A 23,035-nucleotide genomic window follows, 5' to 3' on the forward strand; every position below is an offset into this window, starting at 1 on the left:
GAAAATACATCTGCGAAGGGGACGGCGTTCGGGGCATTAAAACGCCCACGCCGCCAAACGTGGGCGTCCTGTCGCCCAGCCCGTACAGTAACAAATCGGCCGGCTCCGGTGGTTCGGGATAGCAGAAGCTCTACTTTTTCGACTAGAGACGACTAGAGCGACGAAATGTGATTCTTTGTTGTATCAATTACCATTTATTGCTAATCTTTATTGTTTTCGAGAGAGAAGAAGGGGTTTTCGCCGGAAATACGTTTTCGGAGCAGTTTACGTTTCTTTTTTTTTTTTTTGTTTTCTCTTACGTTTCCATTATCGAGCTACGAACGAGAGATGTTGCCTTTTTCAGCAAGAAGTTATTGAGGGACAGTATGCAAGCAGCGACCAGACCCGGGTTGCTCTTTAGAGTTTAGAACAATAGAGATAGAGACGGAAGGGCGCCATTTGTTGAATGTGTTATGTAAATACTCAAATTCCAGAATCAGAATCAGGATCAGACTAGATTCCATCGAGGCGATTTCGCAACCTATTATACAACATTTTCGAAACAAACTAACCAACATTACCAACCGTTTATACATAATTAGCATTAATTCAGCATAAAAAAAGAAAAGAAAACAAAAAACTAACAAACTAGTAGAGCAGTAGATGCCGTAGGCTAGACAAACAAAAAACTTATATCACACAAGTATGATAAAAACGACACACGAGAAGAGCAGGAGAAGCGCGCCATTGCAAGTTACGTAATTATAATGTGAGGTAGCTTCTTTCGTGAGTATCTCGCAGGTTAGACATGTAAAACAGAAGACGCAAAACTAAACTAAAGTATTAATTTCGTGGAAAAAAAAGTTTTGATGTGACTCGTTGCTAACAATAAGTATATGTGAAACATATATGCCTGGGACGATCGGAATGGGAGGTTATTATTGATAGGAGGAAATCTCAAAGAACGATACTATACGCGAGAGAAGAAGGAAAAAAGCGCGCGAGAACGAGAACGAAAAAATGGGAATTTATTTCTAGGAAAGTTTTAGCTAAACATTAACTAATTAATGCAAACAAAAACAATTAGATGTAACGATCGGGACTATTAAACGTACAGTAAATCGAATTGTTGACATTGTTTTTTTATTTATAGAAAATTGAGAAAAAAAAGTTCAGTAAAGATTTCGGACCACTCTTAAATTCTTAAATTCTTAAATTCTTAAATTCTTAAATTCTTAAATTCTTAAATTCTTAAATTCTCAAATTCTTAAATTCTTAAATTCTTAAATTCTTAAATTCTTAAATTCTTAAATTCTTAAATTCTTAAATTCTTAAATTCTTAAATTCTTGAATTCTTAAACTCTTAAACTCTTAAATTCTTAAATTCTTAAATTCTTAAATTCTTAAATTCTTAAATTCTTAAATTCTTAAATTCTTAAATTCTTAAATTCTTAAATTCTTAAATTCTTAAATTCTTAAATTCTTAAATTCTTAAATTCTTAAATTCTTAAATTCTTAAATTCTTAAATTCTTAAATTCTTAAATTCTTAAATTCTTAAATTCTTAAATTCTTAAATTCTTAAATTCTTAAATTCTTAAATTCTTAAATTCTTAAATTCTTAAATTCTTAAATTCTTAAATTCTTAAATTCTTAAATTCTTAAATTCTTAAATTCTTAAATTCTTAAATTCTTGAATTCTTAAATTCTTAAATTCTTAAATTCTTAAATTCTTAAATTCTTAAATTCTTAAATTCTTAAATTCTTAAATTCTTAAATTCTTAAATTCTTAAATTCTTAAATTCTTAAATTCTTAAATTCTTAAATTCTTAAATTCTTAAATTCTTAAATTCTTAAATTCTTAAATTCTTAAATTCTTAAATTCTTAAATTCTTAAATTCTTAAATTCTTAAACTCTTAAATCTTAAATTATTAAATTCTTAAATTCTTAAATTCTTAAATAACTTAAATAACTTAAATTCTTAAATTCTTAAATTTTTCAATTTTTGAATACCAAAGTAAATGTGCTTTTATTCCAAAATTAGATGCTCAATGGAAATACATGCCGTTATCCTAAAAATATTAACCAATTTAAAATAAAAAAAGAAAGCTGAAATGTTCAACTTCGTCCAATTTAAGAAAAAATCAATCATTTAAAAAAATAAAAGATTAAAAAAAATCCAGAATTTGTAAATTTCTGCAAAAAAAAAACGAATATATTACAATTTTTAACAAGGCATAAATTTACCAACACATTCAAAGTATGTTTACATGGCAGCTGGGGGTAACTTTTGCCTTCCTCACTGAGGTAAGGCTATAATCCTGCTCTAAAATTGAACTTTTTATTTAAAGCTCGAAAACCCACCTTGATGTATACATATCGACTCAGAATCGAAAACTGAACAAATGTCTGTGTGTATGTGTGTGTGTGTGTGTGTGTGTGTGTGTGTGTGTGTGTGTGTGTGTATGTGTGTGTGTATGTGACCAATAATGTCACGCAGTTTTCTCAGCACTGGCTGAACCGATTTTGACCAAACCAGTCGCATTCGACTTGGTTTAGGGTCCCATACGGTGCTATTGAATTGTTTGAAGTTTCGATAAGTAGTTCAAAAGTTATGTATAAAAATGTGTTTTCACATATTTTCGGAAGTTGAATAAATGGCAGTAAACTGAACCAAACATCATCATGTTATACATCGTTAGTTAGGTAATTGAAAGACCTTTCCAATGAGTCCAAAACATTGATAATCTGGCAACCCTGTCTCGAGTTATAACCACTTAAGTGATAATAATGTACTTTTTTGTAGCCGGATCTCACTTAAATGCATGCAAACAACGTCCGGATCCATCATCCGACCCATCGTTGGTAAGGTAATCAAAAGACCTTTCCAACGAGTCCACAACATTGAAGATCTGGCAACCCTGTCTCGAGTTCTGACCACTTAAGTGATATTTATGTACTTTTTTGTAGCCGGATCTCACTTAAATGTATGTAAACAATGTCCGGATCCATCATCCGACCCATCGTTGGTAAGGTAATCAAAAGACCTTTCCAACGTGTCTAAAACATTGTAGATCTAGCAACCCTGTCTCAAGCTATGACCACTCAAGATGCCACTTATGAGCCCTTGAGTGATGTGTGTTTTTTGTATTCCGGAACTTAACGAAATCAGACGAAATTTGTGTCCAAACCCATCATATCACATGTCACCCTTTGTTGGAAAAGAGTGAGGAAGGCACCACCCACATAGGTGGATTAAGTTAGTTTTTAGTTTGACACCACTTTTACACGAAGTTCACACACACTACCAAACGTGTACACTTGTTTTGCCTTCCTCACTGAGGTAAGGCTATAATCCTGCTCTAAAAATGAACTTTTTATTAAAAGCTCAAAGACCCACCTTCATATCTACCACTAGATCGTCGAAGCCTATAATCAGTAGTGCTGAAAGGATATTACGGTTCTGTTCAGCAACGGAGGGGCAACCATGGGTGATCTCTCATGCTCATGCTCATGCTCATGCTCAAAGCTCAAAGACCCACCTTCATGTATACATATCGACTCAGAATTGAAAACTGAACAAATGTCTGTGTGTGTGTGTGTGTGTATGTGTGTGTGTATGTGTGTGTGTATGTGTGTGTATGTATGTATGTGACCAAAATTCTCACTGAGTTTTCTCAGCACTGGCTGAACCAATTTTGACCAAACCAGGTGCATTCGACTTGGTTTAGGGTCCCATACATCGCTATTGAATTGTTTGAAGTTTCGATAAGTAGTTCAAAAGTTATGTATAAAAATGTGTTTTCACATATATCCGGATCTCATTTATATGCATGTGAACGATGTCCGGATCCATCATCCGACCCATCGTTGGTTAGGTAATCAAGAAACCTTTCCAACGAGTCCACAACATTGAAGATCTGGCCACCCTGTCTCGAGTTATGACCACTTAAGTGATATTTATGTACTTTTTTGAAGCCGGATCTCACTTAAATGTATGTAAACGATGTCCGGATCCATCATCCAACCCATCGATGGTTAGGTAATCAAGAGACCTTTCCAAAGAGTCCGCAATATTGAAGATCTGGCAACCCTGTCTCGAGTTATGACCACTTAAGTGATATTTATGTACTTTTTTGAAGCCGGATCTCACTTAAATGTATTTAAACGATGTCCGGATTCATCATCCGACCCATCGTTGGTTAGATAATCAAGAGACCTTTCCGACGAGTCCACAACATTGAAGATCTGGCAACCCTGTCTCAAGTTATGACCACTTAAGTGATATTTATGTACTTTTTTGAAGCCGGATCTCACTTAAATGTATGTAAACGATGTCCGGATCCATCATCCAACCCATCAATGGTTAGGTAATCAAGAGACCTTTCCAACGAGTCCACAACATTGAAGATCTGGCCACCCTGTCTCGAGTTATGACCACTTAAGTGATATTTATGTACTTTTTTGAAGCTGGATCTCACTTAAATGTATGTAAACGATGTCCGGATCCATCATCCAACCCATCGATGGTTAGGTAATCAAGAGACCTTTCCAACGAGTCCACAACATAGATGATCTGGCAACCCTGTGTATGACCTCCTAAGTTATATCTGTGTACCTACTTATTTTTCTGGATCTAAAAAAATATCTGAAATATGTCTCCAAACCACTTATATTACCCATTGTTGGTAAAAAGTGAGGAAGGCATCAACCACACAGGTGGATTAAGTTAGGTTTTTGCTTTTTATTCTACAATGTATTCCTTATGTTACTGTCGTTTCTACCAATCGAATCCTATCGAGAAATTAAATGTGAGAGTGTGTGCAACATGGAGTTAAATTTTCTGTGAAGTTGCTGTGAAGATTACCATGGCACTTTGAAAAGTTTAACTCCATGTTGCACGCACACACCCTCACATTTAATTTCTCGATAGGCCAACTCGTCGCCGTCGTTCTAACTTGTCGTACGTGCATTTTGGGCCAAATTGCCTCATCTTTTGACCTTCACAGATCCCCAAAATTCGATTTCAATCCTGAGATATTCAATGAAAACCAAAAGAGCTCCGAAAATTTTTGTCACTTTTCATATGAAAGAAGTTTTAACCTGCTATCGTGCTATCTTGCCACTCCCTGAAAATTGATGTAAGACAAAGGGCAAAGGGATTTCAGGTCAGAACGCGTTTGATGCACGTACAAGTTAGACTACCGTAAACATTTGTAATTATAAATGGGTGCGACAAGATAGCACGTACGACGACGTCGAGCTGTGCTCAATTGCTGAAAAATGATAAGAACTGCTTGATATCATTTCAGAGTGTTGTTATTTTACGCATTATGTTGGTCCATATATGAGAAACCCAAAACTGACTTCAAAACGACGCATCAAATGGGTACAATTTTGCATACATTCTGTCATCCCCTTTTCTCTCTCTTCTCCCTTCATTCGCCGAACCAGAGCTGTCAAACACTCTATTTTCCTCCCTCGCGCAAAAATAAGAAAAACAGCTTCAAAGTTCTTGCGCTCGACTTGCTGGTGGTCGTCGGTTCTGCGTGTTTTTCAGTCACATATTTTTTCCCCGGGACAGGGCTTCTTCCTAGATCGTTTTCCGCACACAGTGGTTGAAAACAGCAGACAGCTCAGATGGCTCTCCGATTGTTCCGTGCCGTCGGCCAGGACGTGGTCGCCCCGATGATCTTCAAACGGGTAAGAAGTTTTCCTCGGTCGGTGGGGGGAAATTATGTAACTTTTCTCCCGTTAACTGTGGTTTGTTTCTCAGGGTTGCGCCGTGTCCGCGTACGAGCTGCAGCACAAGGTTCCGGTCCAGCGCAAGGTGGAGCAGATTCCGAAGGCGCAGTATGGAGGTAGACATACGGTGACGATGCTGCCGGGCGGTGGAATCGGTCCGGAGCTGATGAGCTACGTGAAGGAGGTGTTCCGGTTTGCGGGGGTTCCGGTGGACTTTGAGATTGTGGACATTGATCCGGCTAGCGAGGGCAACGATGACTTGGAGTACGCGTTGACTACGATCAAGCGGAATGGAGTGGCGTTGAAGGGTAACATCGAGACCAAGTCGGAGGCGACGGGAGTGTTGTCCCGTAACGTGGCCATCCGTAACGAGCTGGATCTGTACGTGAACGTGCTGCACTGCAAGTCGTACAACGCAATTCCGGCGCACCACCAGAACGTGGACGTGGTCATTGTGCGGCAGAACACCGAGGGAGAGTACGCGATGTTGGAGCACGAGAGTGTCCGCGGGGTGGTCGAGAGCATGAAGGTCATTACGGTGGAGCACGCGGCTCGTGTTGCCCGGTATGCGTTCGAGTTTGCGCGCAACAACAACCGCAAGAAGGTGACCACCATCCATAAGGCCAACATCATGAAGCTGGCCGACGGGCTGTTCCTGAAGGTGGCCAGGGATGTCGCCAAGGAGTACCCGGACATCCAGCACAACGACATGATCATCGACAACTGCTGCATGCAGCTGGTCTCGAACCCGCACCAGTTTGACGTGATGAACACCACGAACCTGTACGGCAGTATTACTTCCAACGTGCTGTGCGGCCTCATCGGGGGCGCCGGTCTGTTCTCGGGCCGAAACTACGGCGATCACGTGAGTGCAAACAAAACCCATTTGGCGATCACCTTCTAATTCAACAACATCTTGCTTCCAGTATGCCGTGTTCGAGCCCGGTACCCGCAACACCGGCACGGCCATCGCCGGCAAGAACGTGGCGAACCCGGTGGCGATGCTGCAGGCCGCCGTCGATATGCTGTACCATCTGGGGCATCGCTATCACGCCGATTGCATCTCGGACGCGATCCACAAGACGATCGAGTTTGACGGCATTCACACGCCAGGTGGGTTGAACTTTGCGTAACCAATGTATTGCCTTAGGAAGATCCCCGTAAAAATCGTCAATACAATGTGCCGCTATAAAAAAAAATCGGACACGGCTCACGGAACTGCAATTAAAAAAATCCAACTTAAGAAAATAACCATTCGGCTCTGTCCAAATATTTTTAAAAAGTTCTAAGTGCACGTGTTTCTGGGGACCCCAAAGTAAGCTCAAATCAGGAATTTTTCTGGTACTTTTGTACCCCGACCCCGATAATAAGAATATTTTTTTCAGTGTGGTAGAAATCTGAATAGTAAATAAGCTTAGGGGAGAGTGGGGAGACTTGATCCCCGGGGACACTTGATCCCAAGCCTGTATCTCGTCAGCATGTGGGTAAAACAATTAGCTTTGTTCTAGAAAGTTGTGCGAAATTGACTAAAACTCATTTTAGAAAACGAAGAATAAAAATAAAAAAATGTTTAGATTGAGTTACATACATTTTTCTAAAAAGTGCTGCAAAAAACTTCCAAGAGATCTTTTTTCTTTGTTTTGATAAGTATAGAAAACACTCAAAAATTATTCGAAAAAATATTTTTATATATGAATTGTTTGATAAACATTTCAACTTCAAACCCCTTACGCATTTGACGTTAAATTTATCGTCATACTATTTTTACAATCAATTGTTTAAAAAAAGTGCGTTTAGGGAGACTTGATCCCTGCATTTTTTACAGTCACTGGAATCAGCCTCAAGATTAAATAATTGGGCTGGGTTTTCGTACATAGTTTCCTTTAGTAAAGTTGTACATAACTAACTGCAGTTTGAACCATTTTTCAAAAGTTTTGTAAACAAAAATTACCAGCTTTTGTAAACATGCTCAATTTTGGTCTAAAAAAGAAAATTTAAAGTTTTTAAATATTATACATGCTAAACTTGTTATATTTTGAACACAAACGTACAGGTTTAATGTGAAATTGCTGTATCTTATAGAAAATTAAAAGTTTGGATGAATAAGAAACATTTTGCTTAAGATTTCTTCAAAATGTTGAAAGGGGGATCAAATTACCCCCAACATTTTAAAAATGTCGGTTTAAAATATTTTTTTAAAACGCTTGGCATGATTCGAACAGTATTTCTGATAAAATACCCTGATCAGCCAAACAAAGTTGAATGTGTAAGCTTTCAATTCATGCAAAAAGTTCATAGTTTTGTGAGAAATTGGCAGAGTTATGTGCGATACAAAAAAAGGGGATCAAGTCTCCCCACTCTCCCCTACGCAAATATTAAAACGAGTCAAATTAAAAAGCTGTGAAAGGCAAACTGATGGGAATTTGGACGAGCTTTCCGGTAAAAATATTTTCGAAACTGAAAAATCAAGTCATCATATAGAAATTGCAAAAACCACCAAAAATCCTTATTTTTTCGACATTTTAATTTTTTAAACTGCTGTATCGTCCCAAGGATTGGACATAGGACAATGGTCAATATGGAGACTTTATGTAAAATTGTCTGGCGAATCGATTCCCACTACCGGTTTTTAAAAATTTGTACGTTTAGACCACTTTTTAAAAAAACAGTTTTAGTAAATGATTTTTGTATTTTTTTAGGAGAGACATACCATCCTGCATTTTTCGTCAGTCTTTTTGTAACATCTTAGTCTTTTTCCTCAAAAATTTTGAACGAAAAAAAAATCGTGACATCACCTTAAAATTTGACCTTTAAACATAAAAATTGAAAAATCTCATAAAAGTGGCATGTTTTTTTCTTTCAGTGTATTTTTTTCAGAAAGCCCGTCCAATTTCCTACAAGTTTGTCTTTGACCACTTTTTGATACGATGCAACGGATTCGAGATACAGTAATTTTTAAATTACAAAATACAAAAATATTTAAATAAGGGCGTACCTTCTCAAATGTAATTTTTGAGTAAAATTGGCTCCATATACACAAAAATGGCTTATATAGGCCTAGGATAACATGTCTAAAAAGTTTCATTGAAATCGGAGAGGGTCGGGTAGAAAAGTACCAGAAAAATTCCTGATTTGAAATGGAATTGCTCTTGAGACTCTCAAAAATCGCACATTGAGACCAATCAAGTCCAATCATCACATTTCATAATTGGGCAAAGTTTTGTTCGCGCGACAAGTGTGCCAACTGCGGTGGCAACTGCATAGCCAACTTGAACAGGTGTAACTTTTCTGCTCTTGTTATCCCACTTGACGTACTTACAATGGTTCACTTTCATCATTTTTCTTGCAGATTTGGGCGGCCAAAACACCAGCACAGAAGTGATTCAGAACATTCTGCAGCACCTGGCGGAGAAGAGAACCTACTGGTAAGTGCGGGCGCTTCGAGTGCGCAACCATGTAGTACTAACAGTTGCGGTGCAAATTTCATCTAGAATAGTCGAAATTTGTACTAACCTCTTATTTGAATTGTTTGATTGGCAATGTTGGTTTTCTGTAGGTGTTGTAGAATTATTTGGAGAATGTTTGATTGACGCGCGTTTGGAGTGAATGAAAGTTTTGAGTGAGCCTTTGGTGATTGACATTTTAGATTTAGAAAAAAAAAAAACTAATAATCAAATAGCGCAAAACATTTCACTAGACTAAAAACCGTAGCAATAGTGTGTTAAACCAACGTTTCGCATTTCTTTTCTCGTTTTTTTCTTGTGTCATTTTCTTCATCTTTTTTAACATGCTAACCCAACCACACGTTTACACCGATCCTCAGGCATCACGGAGGGATGCCAAACGACCTTTAATTCCTTAATAACTGATATTAACAGAGCCCGAGATTGATAACTTCTTTGGTGTGAATAATTTCCCTTATTTTTCCTCTCTCGCTGTTTGAGAGACTGATTGTGATTCTTGTTTTCTTTTTGCCATCGATTATGAAATGAAACATTGCTGTTTTATTAAATATTACAACATCGCTGAAAGGATAATATCACTACTGTTTACAACTTTCAACTCTTTTTTTCCTGTGTAAAGTTTCAAATTTCAATTGTAACAAAATTGTAATGAAAATCGGAATATCACCAGTCATTTATCGAACATTTATTTATGAACGACGTAACTCTTCTCAATAGGGTCCAAAAGGCCATTTTTCAAATAAATTGACAAGACAACAATTTACGATGGATCAACTATGGTTCCCTTGGAACGAGCAGTCAAGTAGGATGCTTTCCGCCTAGAAGGGCCGTGAAGTTATTTTTTAAAAATTGATAAACAAAATTCAATTTCATATCATTTGCGGTCGTACAAAAGGCCATTATACTCAGAAAAATAAGCTTTATCGTTGCAAGCAATAATATCACGAATTTAAGCTGCTCGAGGTTCGCCCTGCCAAACTCACAGTCACAGCACAATATTAGGTAATTCGCTGGGGGGTCGAATTGTCTTTTGCAAGCAGAACATAACCAAACTTTACGGCACCCTGCGCAAACGTCAAATCAACACAAATTGCTGCCGGATATTTTTCCGGATCTCTCTCGGAAAAGATCCGGCAGCAAATTTGAACGGTTTGACGTTTTACGGAGGGTACCAAAAAAGGGTAAACAAATCACTTCGTGCATCAGCCAATAGAGGGGCTCAAAAGCGGAACCGTTTTGACCTGTCAAAGCGGAACTATTATACTGAACTTTTGTAATTTTTTTCTGAAAACTGCAAGATTTAAAATTCTTTCTTCACGGCACTCTTTCTAGTACAACACGTTATTTTATTCAGACGGTGTACTTTGTCTCGAAATGTGCACTGCACTTTCGGGAGCTCTCGCTTTCATTTTGTTCCAAACCGACGTCGCAAAACTCTACCCATCGGATTTCAAAACAAAATATCCAAGTGCAATGAAAGAGTCACGCTAGTGCTTGAAACAGCTTCTACTGTTTTTAAGATGTAAACAAAGTGGGATCATTCGAAAATCACGTTACGCATTCCACTCTCTTTTCATCTCCCAGCTTATTCGTTCAATCTCCACTCAAATTACTCAAAAAACCGGAATGTTTCGGACAAAACATAACTTTGAATGGTTTTATTTTGAAAACTATGTAATTAATAAAAAAATTGCTGAGTACTTTTCGATTGCAAATTCGATTTTGTTTTACACAAAAAAATGAGGTCAAAAAATTTCTGGTACAGGATTTCATTTTTGTTTTTACAAAAATCACTATTTAAAAAAAAAATCATAACTCGTCGGCAAAATGTTGGTCCATGCTTCTGAATGGCTTAAAAGATGCGGGGTTTTGTCCTCTAAAACGTATACAAAAATTAAAAAAAATACGGATTAGGCTGGTACTTCAAAAACTTCAAAATTTCGATGGAAATTTAAGTGCAATCAGATGAAATCAAATTAAAATGTATTCCTCTGCGTTTAAATTATACGTTTGGGTTGATTTAAAAATCTTTAGAATTTTTGAAAATTTTAATGTTTGGTTTCAAAAAAAGGTTTTTTTTCGCTTAAATTTTTGTTTTCGTCAAATCTTCCATTTTTTGAATACTAATGATTGATAAACAACTGAACTAGTGTAAAATGCATTTTGAAACACTTTTTCATGTAAGCATTGAAACTATTGCATGTTATTTCAATATTTATAATTTTTGCTTACATCACTCGACAGGAGGTTTAGGGGAAGGAGGGGCGCCTTGAGTGAAAATAAAAATGAAATAAATAAAAATAAATTATGTTGTTAAATTACCTTAAAACGAAACACACCAAAGTTTAGCAGAAAAAAGCACCCAAAAGTGACAGAAAAGGTATTAAAAAGTTGTGAGTGGCTATGTTACAGACATGACCAGAATTACAAAGAACCGCTGATCTGAGCTGAACCAGCCTTCGGCTGTTAGCTCATTAATAAGATAAATAATAATAATAAGTACCGCTGTTTCTTTTTTTTTATTCAAAACTTTGCCAAAATCAAATCCGAATTTCTCAGTATATTTATAGATTAAAACCACCGTTGCGTGGCTGCTCCGTACCAGTCGTCGTCGTCTTTAGCCGTTTGAGAAGCTTCCTGGTTGGCGGAAGTGTTGAAGTGCCTGTTGTTCGGTGAACTTTGCTCCGTTTTTTGGTTGTTGTTGTTGGATTGGTAAAGATCTCTTGTAATTCCACATTATGACCAATTTTTTGCCTTAAGTGCGTTGTGTCATTATTAGCCGTCTCATTCCATGAAGTATCGGCTAAATTTTCAGAATTTAATTTGTATGTTCCCTGCAGAAAGTGAAATGTTTATTTTCAAAAATGTATTTTTATTATTTTTTTTTAATTTAATTTTAACTTACATATCGTAAATTTTGTGGTAGTTTTGGGCTCGAGGTTGTTTTATGCTAGAAATCAATCAAATCAAATCAAATCAGTTCAAACAGTTACAAATCCGAATTTTATTCAAACCGTGATTGAAGATTTACTGATGAATCCACATCTTATCTTTATTTTGGAATTTTCATCAAGCTTAGACATCGCAATAAATTCACCATTATCTCGGTTGTAGCACCCATAAAGTTGACCCTGGGAGAACATTTAGACTAGAAATTTATATTTAAAGACTTCAACATCGTACCATAACAGTTTGAAAAACTTGCTCAGCTTTTGCCGTATCTACTGGTTTTTGGATGGTTAATATCATCTCATCAGCGAAGCCACAATATTTGATAAAGCTTTTCGGATCTAGTTGTGGGATAGCTTTGTAGAGTCAGTAAAAACTAAAAGGTATAAGAAGCTTACCATTTACGCGGCCAGTATTCGCATCGTAGCACAGTGCTTGTCGCGTCTGGAAGTTTATTGAATTATTTATTGATTTCTTTTTTTTTTTTTTGGGAGTTCTGGGCATACCTGAGTGGTGGATTGAATTTTTTTTGTAGTATGCAAATTTGCTTGCAAGGTGAATCCATTCTGGTGCAACTGAGATGAGGCGCAATGAGACATTATGTTTTACAAGAAAAAAAAGTATTTTGCTTACCAACGCAAAAAATGTCACAACCGTCAAACTGTTGATCATATTTTAGACTGTTTTGAAACAACTTAATGAGATTTTACAGAATCCAGTGTGCCCCATTATTTGCACATTAAGAAATCATTAGGTACATTATTAAATAATGTTAAGCACGAATTTTCGTGCATGGATTTCAAAAGAAAACAATAGATTAAAGGTTTAAATTTTCATGAAAAGAAGGTTGATTAATTCTGTAGCATTTCGCAATGTTTTTTCGAGATTTTTATTTAGTATTTTTTTTAAATTGGGATGAAAATTTGTCAAAAGAAACCATAAAAAATCTTGAGAAGGGATTTTCTGATCGATTTGGTGTTTTCAACAATCCACTAAAGTTTAAATTTTGTTAAAAATGATCTGTAGCGGGTTGAAAAATGAGGGCTAATTTGGTGACACTGAAAGACCCCCCCTTCTTCACAAAATGCATGATTTGAGATATCTCAGCAACTAGCAGTCCGATCAACAATGTAAAAATAATAAAATAAAATATGAAATTGTATGAAATTTTTAATTATATTTTTCCCCTGATATTTTTAAATTGCAAAAACCTGGTTTTTAAAGAAAAATTTCTCTTTTAAATGCTTATAACTTGAAAATGATGAATTTTATCAAACAATAAGGTCGGTGCAAATATTTTTCAAAGTTTATGTCGACCCCCCCTCACCCTCCCCCCCCCCCCCTTCAAAATTGGCCTGAATAATCAGGGGGCAATTCGAAAAACTTGAAAATATTAATGAAAATTAAAGTTTAATCTATTGAAAACCAGTTAAAATGCATTTTCCCGCGTGTATAATCATATCCAGCATGTTTGAACTCCTTTGAAAACATTTTAAATTTTCATGAAAAACCAATGTACAGTCCCACGAAAGTTTTTTTTTTTGCGAAAAAAAAATCCGGTTTTATGAAAGTTTTAAGAGAGTCTTGAAAACCCAACGGCAATGTCATGCCAAATGGTTTTATCGCAAGCTTCTTTAAAACCCAGTGTGTTTTAGCTGTCAAGTGCCATTAGGCATGCGAAAAGCTTACTTGAAACCACAAGCTCCTGAAAAAGCTTTTAACGCGGCCAATTAGCAGTGCATAAATATGGCGCTAAACGCGTGTTCTAATTGAATGTGATTGACCGCCATCTTTGTTGAAAAAATAGAGAACTGAGAGATTTGGTTTAAATTTAACGAAAACCCTCATTTATGCTGAATTTCTGATATAATTAATATTGCGATAGATGATTAAAAATAATTTGAAGATTTTTTTCAATGAATTGCAACAAAATATTTTTTAACATCAAAAACTATGTTTACAAAATAATGATTTTTGGCTCCATCTCTCCTGAGCAGTCCTCTACGGAATCTTTTTTATTTAATTTTAATTTTTGTATTTTTTAATACGGCTGAAACTTTTTTGGTGCCTTCGATATGCCCAAAGAAGCCATTTTGCATCAATATTACGCTCATATAATTTTCCATACAAATTTGGCAGCTGTCCATACAAAAATGATATGTGAAAATTCAAAAATCTGTATCTTTTGAAGGAATTTTTTGATCGATTTGGTGTCTTCGGCAAAGTTGTAGGTATGGATATGGACTACACTGAAAAAAATGATACACGGTAAAATTTTTTGGTGATTTTTAATTTCACTTTTTGTCACTAAAACTTGATTTGCAAAAAAACACAATTTTTATTTTTTTTATTTTTTTGATATGTTTTAGAGGACATCAAAAGCCAACTTTTCAGAAATTTCCAGAATGGGCAAAAAATCTTTGATCGAGTTATGATTTTTTGAATTCATATAGAGTTTTTCAAACAATCTAAATATTGGTCGCAAAAATTTTTCAACTTCATTTTTCGATGTAAAATTCAATTTGCAATCAAAAAGTATTTTTTGCAATTCTGTCGTGAAACTACTTATTTTTCCTGTCATTCTTGAACGACGAAATAGCCTACTTTTCTGTACCAAAAATAACAGAATCAAATAGCAACACTTTTCAAAATAAATGCTGAAAAGTTCTACTTTCCCATATATTTAAAAACGTAGGTTTTAAAGAAAACCTAGATGTATGGGTATCAAAAGATCGGAAATTTTATGCCCTTTCCGATTCCACATAGGTTGACTTGTGAATCGTGAACCAGTTCAAATGCCGGCGGATTTTCCTACGACGTAATTCCGGGTTGGTACGAAATTCCAACGAAAAATCTATTCTATCGATACAAATACCCCCAAACGGTGTTATACCCACTCCAAAATGTTTATTTAGCAATTCTATGGTAATATATGAACATTTAGTTGAATTTAAAGTTTGCAAAATTAAGTTTAGATAAGTTTTATATAGAATTTCCAGAGTTATATAAACTTTTATACTAACAGCAGTTCCATATGAAAGTTAAAGAAAAAAAATAAAAGTTCTCCAATCGGGCTCAAAATTTTTCTGGGGGTTCCTTGGCCAAAATAATTAGACCCGTATTTTTTTGTTTGGCCATTAAGGTGGCCTACGCCGTGTTAGGGTGGTCCGAAAAATGGCCATTTTCGTCGATTTTCACAAAAACCACTTTTTTCAAAAAATCATAACTTCGCTCCATTTCAACCGATTTTAGCTGTCTAGGGCGCAAATGAAAGATGATAAGTTGGACTTTCAAGAAAAAATAATGTGGAGTTTCAAAAATCTAGCCTAACATTTGAAAAAGTCTTATGAAAACATCAAATGCCGTTTTGACGGTGTCTGGACCAAAGAGCCTATATCTGAAAATATTTTTAACGGATTCCTCGAACAATTTTACATAATATATCAAAAATTGGGTGAGGTTCATTAACAGGATTCAGAGATATGATTTTTTGAAAATAAAATCCGGGTTTTTCGACGCGCCGCGCGCGAAAACGAGAAATTGACGAAATCGGCAAAAAATCAACTTTTTTCACTAAAACTGCGATAACTAGAAAATTTCAGCGATGACCTATAGATGTTAGGGTACCAAAATTTTCGTAATTGAAATACGCAACTTTTGGTACCCTAACATTTATAGGTCATCGCTGAAATTTTCGAGTTATCGCAGTTTTAGTGAAAAAAGTTGATTTTTTGCCGATTTCGTCAATCTCCCGTTTTCGCGCGCGGCGCGTCGAAAAACCCGGATTTTATTTTCAAAAAATCATATCTCTGAATCCTGTTAATGAACCTCGCCCAATTTTTGATATGATATGTCCGAGGAATCCGTTAAAAATATTTTCAGATATAGGCTCTTTGGTCCAGACACCGTCAAAACGGCATTTGATGTTTTCATTAGACTTTTTCAAATGTTAGGCTAGATTTTTGAAACTCCACATTATTTTTTCTTGGAAGTCCAACTTATCATCTTTCATTTGCACCCTAGACAGCTAAAATCGGTTGGAATGGAGCGAAGTTATGATTTTTTGAAAAAAGTGGTTTTTGTGAAAATCGACGAAAATTGCCATTTTTCGGACCACCCTAACACGACGTAGGCCACCCTAATGGCCAAACAAAAAAATACGGGTCTAATTATTTTGGCCAAGGAACCCCCAGAAAAATTTTGAGCCAAATCGAAGCACTTTTATTTTTTTTCTTTAACTTTCATATGGAACTGCTGCTAAGTAGTTAGTAAACTTTATATTCAATCCAAATTATTTTTTTAATCAGTCAAGGATGCCTATTTGGAGTTGGGAGACTGGATTTATGGTGATTTGTCAACAAATAACATTATTTATGTTAATTTTTCGAAAGGTGTACAAACTTTTTTTGCACCTTTTTTATTTTCGTAATAGTATTTGTTATATAACTTTTTTATAGAAATCATCTTTTCATGAGCTTTTTGTAGCAAAATGTTTGGCATGAGTTTTTGAACAAAACGTAGTACTAGGTTCCTGTCAAACTTTATTTTTTTTACATGTTTCATCACAAAATGTGCATAGTGCCCAAGGGGTGTAAATACTTTTTTTACATACTGTAAATCTTGATTTGAGCAAACTGTGGAGATTTTTCCTTATTCTGTTGAACAAGTCGAGCATCAACAATCTGGAATCTGATTGGTTCTACTCCCAATAATTCCTATGCAACTTGTATACTGCCGTTCTACGCATAATTGTCCCATGTTCAAAAAAGTGCATCTGAGAAAAACGCGATTGAAATTTATCGATCGATTTCTGTGTTTCTACGCATAATTGTCCCGTAGGTCTCTATTCGCCCTATATGTCCCTAATCACCCCGGTTAACATTTTATCGCCCTTATTTGTAATCCTCTCGAAGGTAAACAGGTAAACAAAATGAAATACTTCGTAAAATTCATGATTTCGTGATAGAAAATACTTGGTGGGACAATTATGCGTAGAAGTTCAACGATGGGACAAACAGACTTGGTGTTGATTTTGGTGAGTTTCCTAACAAAGTACTAGATTTTATGTGTTTTTCTGAAAGTATACGTAAAACTAAGTTTAAAAATGATAAAAAGTCAAAATCGTCCAAAAATTACATGGGACAATTATGCGTAGAACGGCAGTATAAACCTGACGAAATCCAACGAAGCGAAGTTGGAAAGATTTTTTTTGCTTAAAAAGTCTAATTTAAAGAAATTAACATGTTTATTGAAATCTGATTCATTCCACTCATCAGTTAGACATTTTCCGGCCCAACGGTGGTCGTTTTCCTGCGCTTCAGCCGACGTCTGGTGGTGAGGGCCGGATCGATGGTGGTCGTCTTGCGACGTTTCAACCGCTTCCGAGTTACTTCCTCGACGGTGGTCGCGTCCGGAACCATGGTCGGCAACGATACCGTCCAGGCCGTGTTGTTGCTCGCGCTCAGGTCGTCGTACAGTTCCGGCTCCTCTGTCGTAGTTAAATTGCCGTAATCTTCGTAGTCCTCAGTGGTAGTGCTGGTTGTTGGCGCAAATGTAATCCCGTATCCAACAATCATCGTGGAGTCGAACGAGCTGAAATTTGTCGAGGACGGCGATTTTGGTATTCCGATTAGGGTAGGCTCGGAAACCCTTTTTGTCAAATCTGCAAACTAAAGTGGAAAACTATCATAACTTTTTTTTTATGAGAAACTAGAACTCAACTTACAGGACTGTTGAAAAAAAGCGCATGCAATGGCTGTTTAACAAGGTTTGGTGGAGGTTAAATGATTTGAAAAACAAATAAAAATAAACAATTTTACCTTTGGGGGTTTATCTGCTCGTGGAGTAGTTTTCTTCATTTGAGCAAGCTGAAATTGTGAATTATTTGGGTTTTGTTTTTACACCCACAGTAGACGGTCATGAGTTAAAAGATCACGGCTACATTTGAGTCCGTTCATTGGTTCATTCAAAGTGGCCTGTACTGGTAAATGCCCACCACATATTCATCGAACCGATTTGGCCGATACAGCAAAGGCACAAATTCGATAAGTCAAAGGGCTCGGGATTGAATCGCGTAACCGGCACTTTTTTGAACGGGGTTTTTTTTGAAGAGTACCTTTTTACTCTTAGTCCGTGTTCTTTTTCCTCACGAATGGGTAAACATTTGGCTACCCTGGGTAGGTTTGATGCTCACCTTCTGCGTAGTGGTGACTGTTTTGCCCTTTGCTTTAGTAGTTTGAGTACGCTTTAAATTGCAATATGTTAAAATAACACCCTACAAATGTTTTTTTTTTCTTCAGGAAGATACTAACCTTTGGGGTTGTTTTTTGCAACTGCTGATTCTGTGGAAAAAAAAAGTTTACATTTTTTAAAAGGGAAGCTTAATTCAAACGGTGTTAATTGCGTTACCCTGATAGGTTTGGTGGTTTGTCCATTTCGCTTGAAAAAATGAAACATTTTTGCACAATTTTAAATTCGTTGAGGGTGACCAAACCTTACCTTGGTGGTTGTTGTAATTCTGCTACTTGCCTTTGTAGGCCACTGAATGATTGGTTGATTCTTCGAGTTTGCCTTGCAACAAAAAAAAAAAAAAAAAATCATGCGATTTTCTATTTCAAGTGCTTAATTTCTGGATAATTGTTACCTTCGTTGTCAATGGTTTGAGCTTCGTTCGAACTGTAGTTTTTGGCTGAAATTATGAGGATAAATTTTTACAAATTGTCTTTGTTTTGTTTTATAAGAGCAAATCTCAACACACCGCTACTTGGCCAGGTAGAAAAAATCTAAAAGAGGGGGAAATTTCCGAGGAGGTGATGTTTTCCACTTGCGAAGATTCCTGGAATAAAAAATAAAATTAAACAATTAAATCTCACCGATCGACGAACAGAGCATTACTAAACACACTGACATTTTCCACCAGGAAAAGTGAAATCAGCAGCGTTACCAGTGGTGCAAACCTCATGACTGTCAACAGAAAAACTGACTTACGAAAGGTGTGGATGAATGGTTTTGATACAACTAGCTACAGCAATTTAAAATTCATTTGGAAAATTGCTTCCTGTTTGTCGAAGTTGGCAACTGACCTTTCAAAACAAAACAGGCTTTTTATTGTGTTTTAAAAACTCATAATTTTGATGCAAATTATGACTCAGGCAATTGCCGTTCGGCTGGAATATGGCAACCTAGGCTGGTCATTACTGAAAAATTACCATTTTTTTTGGAAGAATAATTTTGCTGGTTTTTTCCATACAATTTTGTGGACTAGTCATACAAAACACCAATGTAAATTTTCGAAAATCTGTATGTTAGAAAGAATTTTTTGAATCGTTTTTTTTGTCTTGGGCATATTTGAAAAATCTGAATATTTGATGATTTTTGATCACGGAAATACTTTTTTCTTCGATAATTAAATTATTTTTTTTTTCAAATTATTCAATGCAACCCCCTTTTAAAATGTCAGTCTGAATTTTTTTTTTAAAAGATCAGTAATTATTTTTTAACATTGAAATTGGACCATTAATTGCTGAGATATTGGCGTTGTGGAACGTTGTTTGGGTGAGACTTAGAAGAGCAGTTCTCTACGGAATCGGTCTTTTTTCTTTAGTTTGAATTTTTGTATTTTTTAATCCGGCCGAAACTTTTCTGGTGCCTTCGGTATGCCCAAAAAAGCCATTTTGCATCATTAGTTCGTTCATATAATTTTCCATATAAATTTGGCAGCTGTGTGAAAATTTAATACTCTGTATCTTTTGAAGGAATTTTTTGATCGATTTGGTTTCTTCGGCAAAGTTGTATATGGATTACACTGAAAAAAATGATACACGGTAAAAAATGGTGATTTTCAATTTAACTTTTTGTCACTAAAACTTGATTTGCAAAAAAACACTATTTTTATTTTTTGATATGTTTTAGAGGACTTGAGGCCCAACTTTTCAGAAATTTGCACCTTATCAAAATTTCACTAAAGTACTTTTTGATTGCAAATTAAATTAAAATTTTTGCGACCAGTATTTCGATTTTTTTTTTTGAAAAAACCCGATTTAATCCCACCAGGGGTGAGATAGAGCCTTTCTTACTTAATAATAATACTTCTTTCAATTCACAACATTGACTTGATACCAAAAATCTTATGATGAAAGCAAGGTATTATTAATGATATGCTTTCTAAAAAAAAAAAATGAAAACGCAATTTTCACCAAAAAACATAGCTTTAAATGCGCAAGTGACGACACACACGAGGTGGTACGAGCCCAAAAACCGAACAAAGCAGGCGCAAAGCAAAACCGAGTTAACCGCACAGTGGGAAGCTTGCCATTCAGCATCTACAAAAGTGAGAGAGTCAGAGATAGATATTTTTACAACCGCACCAATACACACTCAATCGCAATACCTTAGGTAGATAGGGGACCATCCATAAACCACGTGGACACTTTTTTGGGAATCTGTTACCCCCCCCCCCCCCTTCGTGGACAATTGTCCATACAAAAAAAAAACTTTTTTGTATGGATCGTGGACAATCGCCATACCCTCCCCCCCCTAAATTGTCCACGTGATTTATGGATGGTCCCTAGCCATTGGTGTCGCGTACATTGAAAACTTTGAAAACGATATAAAGCTTAGATGCTTCGAAAGCTCCTATTGGAATCCAATAAACTCTGTTAAATAAAACGACACGACAAATGAAGCCTACTTAAAGGCGATTTAAGGAGCACACGGGAAACAAATTGTTTGTACCCGGATGAATGTCCTATGTCAAAAAAGTTTTTGCATAATCATTGGACAGTTATGCAAAAACGGACAGAGCAAAAGAAACCGAAAAGATTTGGCGACGAAGCGTCGAAAATCAATGCAGTGTGATTTTTTGGCGATTTTTCCGATTAAAATTCATGCTGAATCGACATATTTACGAAGCTGGAAATGACGTCCAGCCTTAAAGTAAAACCTATACCTTTCTTTAGTAAGAAAGGCAAAAAGTAAATCGTTCTAAAAATTGAGCGGAATTGCCGATCGATGTCGAATTTGTTTCAGGTGCTCACTCATGGTCTGTACTATGGATGTAGGAAGAAATTTCAGGTAAAATTAGAAACGAAAAATGTTGGCGAATGTCACCAGGTGGGCTTTTACCTTTTTTTAGGGATTTTTTTTTTCTTATGGTAGGTTAATTAAACGGCTCTAACTCCAGAACCATATTATGAATCTGGATATAAATTTGGGGGGTTGTAGAACTCGAAAAATGCAATTTTTGAAATAAATAAGAGATATGAAAATGAAAAATTTTGACCATATTTTCATTAGAAAACTGTGTATTTTGTTGAAAAGTATGTCCACATTCGAAAACAGATGGATATTTCGAAATTTGAGCGGCAACTCGCCCAGGTTCAGCACACTAGCTTTCATCTGCATTTAGAAAAATCAAAATCGGATTCAGGGGAGCTGAGAACGGCGTGACACAAATTTTGTCAAAACTTTACCACATACGAACATCACTCGATCTCCACGGAATTTATTTTCTCAAAATTCGAGGGTTGGAGATAGACGAGTTCTGTCAAGATGAATCGATAGAGCGTCAAAAATCAATGCAGTGTGATTTTTTGGCGATTTTTCCGATTAATATTCATGCTGTATCGTCTTATTTACGAAGATGAAAATGACGTCCAGCCATAAAGTAAAACCTATACCTTTCTTTAGTAAGAAAGGCAAAAAAGAAAGATAATGATTCAAAAATTCATAACTCGGTCAAAGATTTTTTGCCCATTCTGGAAATTCTAAAAGTTTACATTTGACGTCCCCTAAAACATAAAAGAAAATGAAACAAAAAAAAAGTTTGCTAATCATGTTTTAGTGATAAAAAGATAAATTAAAAATCACCTTTTTTTACCGTGTATCATTTTTTTCAGTGTAGTCCATATCCATACCTACAGCTTTGCAGAAGACACCAAATCGATTTAAAAATTCCTTCAAAAGATCAGATTTTTTGAATTTTTACATACAAAATATGAAAAAAAAACATTGAATATATAATAATAATAAAAATTGGATATATAACTCGGCCGCAACAATTTTGTTCGTACTTCTCTGTGGTTCAACAGTTGCAGATTTTTGTCCCTCAATAAAATTTAAAAAAATACGGATTTTCAGAATAAAGTTTTTTTTTGTACATAAATGTAAAAATTTGCATTTTTTCCGTGTACATTTATTTTTCTGAATAGTTCCCATCAGTATTAAAATTTTGTCGAATAAAAAATACAAATGATGAAATTTCAAGAAATCGGCTGAATTCGTAGAGAGTTGCTCACCTGCAAGGATGTATAAAAAAAATGTTGACTTGGTTGATTGGACTGCTGGTTGTTGAGATACAGCGTCTTAAAGTTCGAATTTTGTTAAACATAAGATATTTTCAGTGTCACCGAAGTAGTCTTTTTTTTCAAATCGCGATATCTTGGAAACTTTTATTTCCATTTTAATTTAAATTTTAACATTTTTATTGAGCAACTCTCCACCAAAATCGGAAATTGAATTTATTTATATTTTTTTATTTGGTTCAAACTTTGTGGGGTCCTTCCCTATGACCATAGAAGCCATTTTGTGTCATTGGTTCACCCATACAAGGCTACATGAATATTCGTAAAAAATTGTAACTTTTGAGGGAATTTTCTGATCGATTTGGTGTCTTCGGCAAAGTTGTAGGATTAATGAGGACTATTCAAAAATAGAATTAGGTACACGAAAAAAATGTTGCCGGTTTTTAAATTATTTTTTTTTCAAATAAATTAATAAAAAAAAAATACAATTTCCTAAAATTCGAAGCTTTAATTTTTGATTTTTAAAATGTTTTTATAAGTTTCAGACAAAACATTTTTTTGCTTCAGTTTTTAATTGTCAATCAAATTTGCAATCGAA

At 35.6% G+C, this 23,035-nt stretch overlaps 3 protein-coding genes across 27 annotated transcripts in view; 2 read left to right on the forward strand and 1 right to left on the reverse strand.

Moving 5' to 3' along the window:
* Window positions 1-1,105, forward strand: part of LOC120426072 (F-BAR domain only protein 2) — a 76,192-nt gene extending 75,087 nt beyond the window's left edge. For all 21 annotated transcript variants that reach the window (XM_039590759.2, XM_039590760.2, XM_039590762.2 and 18 more), the window contains one exon: window positions 1-1,105. In XM_039590759.2, the coding sequence (XP_039446693.1) occupies window positions 1-122 (122 nt within the window). In that variant the 3' untranslated portion in view covers window positions 123-1,105.
* A 4,342-nt stretch (window positions 1,106-5,447) lies between these two features.
* LOC120426075 (isocitrate dehydrogenase [NAD] subunit gamma, mitochondrial) overlaps window positions 5,448-23,035 on the forward strand; it is a 42,136-nt gene continuing 24,548 nt past the window's right edge. For 3 of the 5 annotated variants that reach the window (XM_039590786.2, XM_052709622.1, XM_039590785.2), the window contains exons 1-4: window positions 5,449-5,681; window positions 5,755-6,588; window positions 6,650-6,836; window positions 9,073-9,148. In XM_039590786.2, coding sequence (XP_039446720.1) covers window positions 5,619-5,681; window positions 5,755-6,588; window positions 6,650-6,836; window positions 9,073-9,148 — 1,160 coding nt within the window. In that variant the 5' untranslated portion in view covers window positions 5,449-5,618. Of the gene's footprint in view, window positions 5,682-5,754; window positions 6,589-6,649; window positions 6,837-9,072; window positions 9,149-9,546; window positions 9,761-23,035 lie in introns of those variants that run through there. The other 2 variants (XM_039590782.2, XM_039590783.2) reach the window with 2 other exon arrangements.
* Window positions 17,363-19,480, reverse strand: LOC128093306 (probable serine/threonine-protein kinase DDB_G0277071). The gene is made up of 10 exons (XM_052709623.1): window positions 19,044-19,480; window positions 18,894-18,971; window positions 18,780-18,824; window positions 18,635-18,706; window positions 18,545-18,574; window positions 18,448-18,477; window positions 18,330-18,380; window positions 17,956-18,003; window positions 17,862-17,891; window positions 17,363-17,805 (listed from the first exon to the last, which is right to left on the reverse strand). Exons 1-10 carry the CDS (start codon window positions 19,095-19,097, stop codon window positions 17,413-17,415), a joined length of 831 nt encoding a protein of 276 aa, XP_052565583.1. The 5' UTR covers window positions 19,098-19,480; the 3' UTR covers window positions 17,363-17,412.

The sequence above is a fragment of the Culex pipiens genome, chromosome 3 (genome assembly GCF_016801865.2).
Source record: "Culex pipiens pallens isolate TS chromosome 3, TS_CPP_V2, whole genome shotgun sequence".
In the NCBI taxonomy this organism is placed as follows: domain Eukaryota; kingdom Metazoa; phylum Arthropoda; class Insecta; order Diptera; family Culicidae; genus Culex; species Culex pipiens.

What these genes read in the sequence shown, in the direction of transcription:
- LOC128093306 (XM_052709623.1), bottom strand. Translation starts at nt 19,097, where the DNA reads ATGAGGTTTGCACCACTGGTAACGCTGCTGATTTCACTTTTCCTGGTG. An exon ending in TCAAACCATTGACAACGAAG is followed by an intron (nt 18,707 to 18,779) that starts GTAACAATTATC and finishes TTTTGTTGCAAG; the next exon opens with GCAAACTCGAAGAATCAACC. An exon ending in GAATTACAACAACCACCAAG is followed by an intron (nt 18,575 to 18,634) that starts GTAAGGTTTGGT and finishes CATTTTTTCAAG; the next exon opens with CGAAATGGACAAACCACCAA.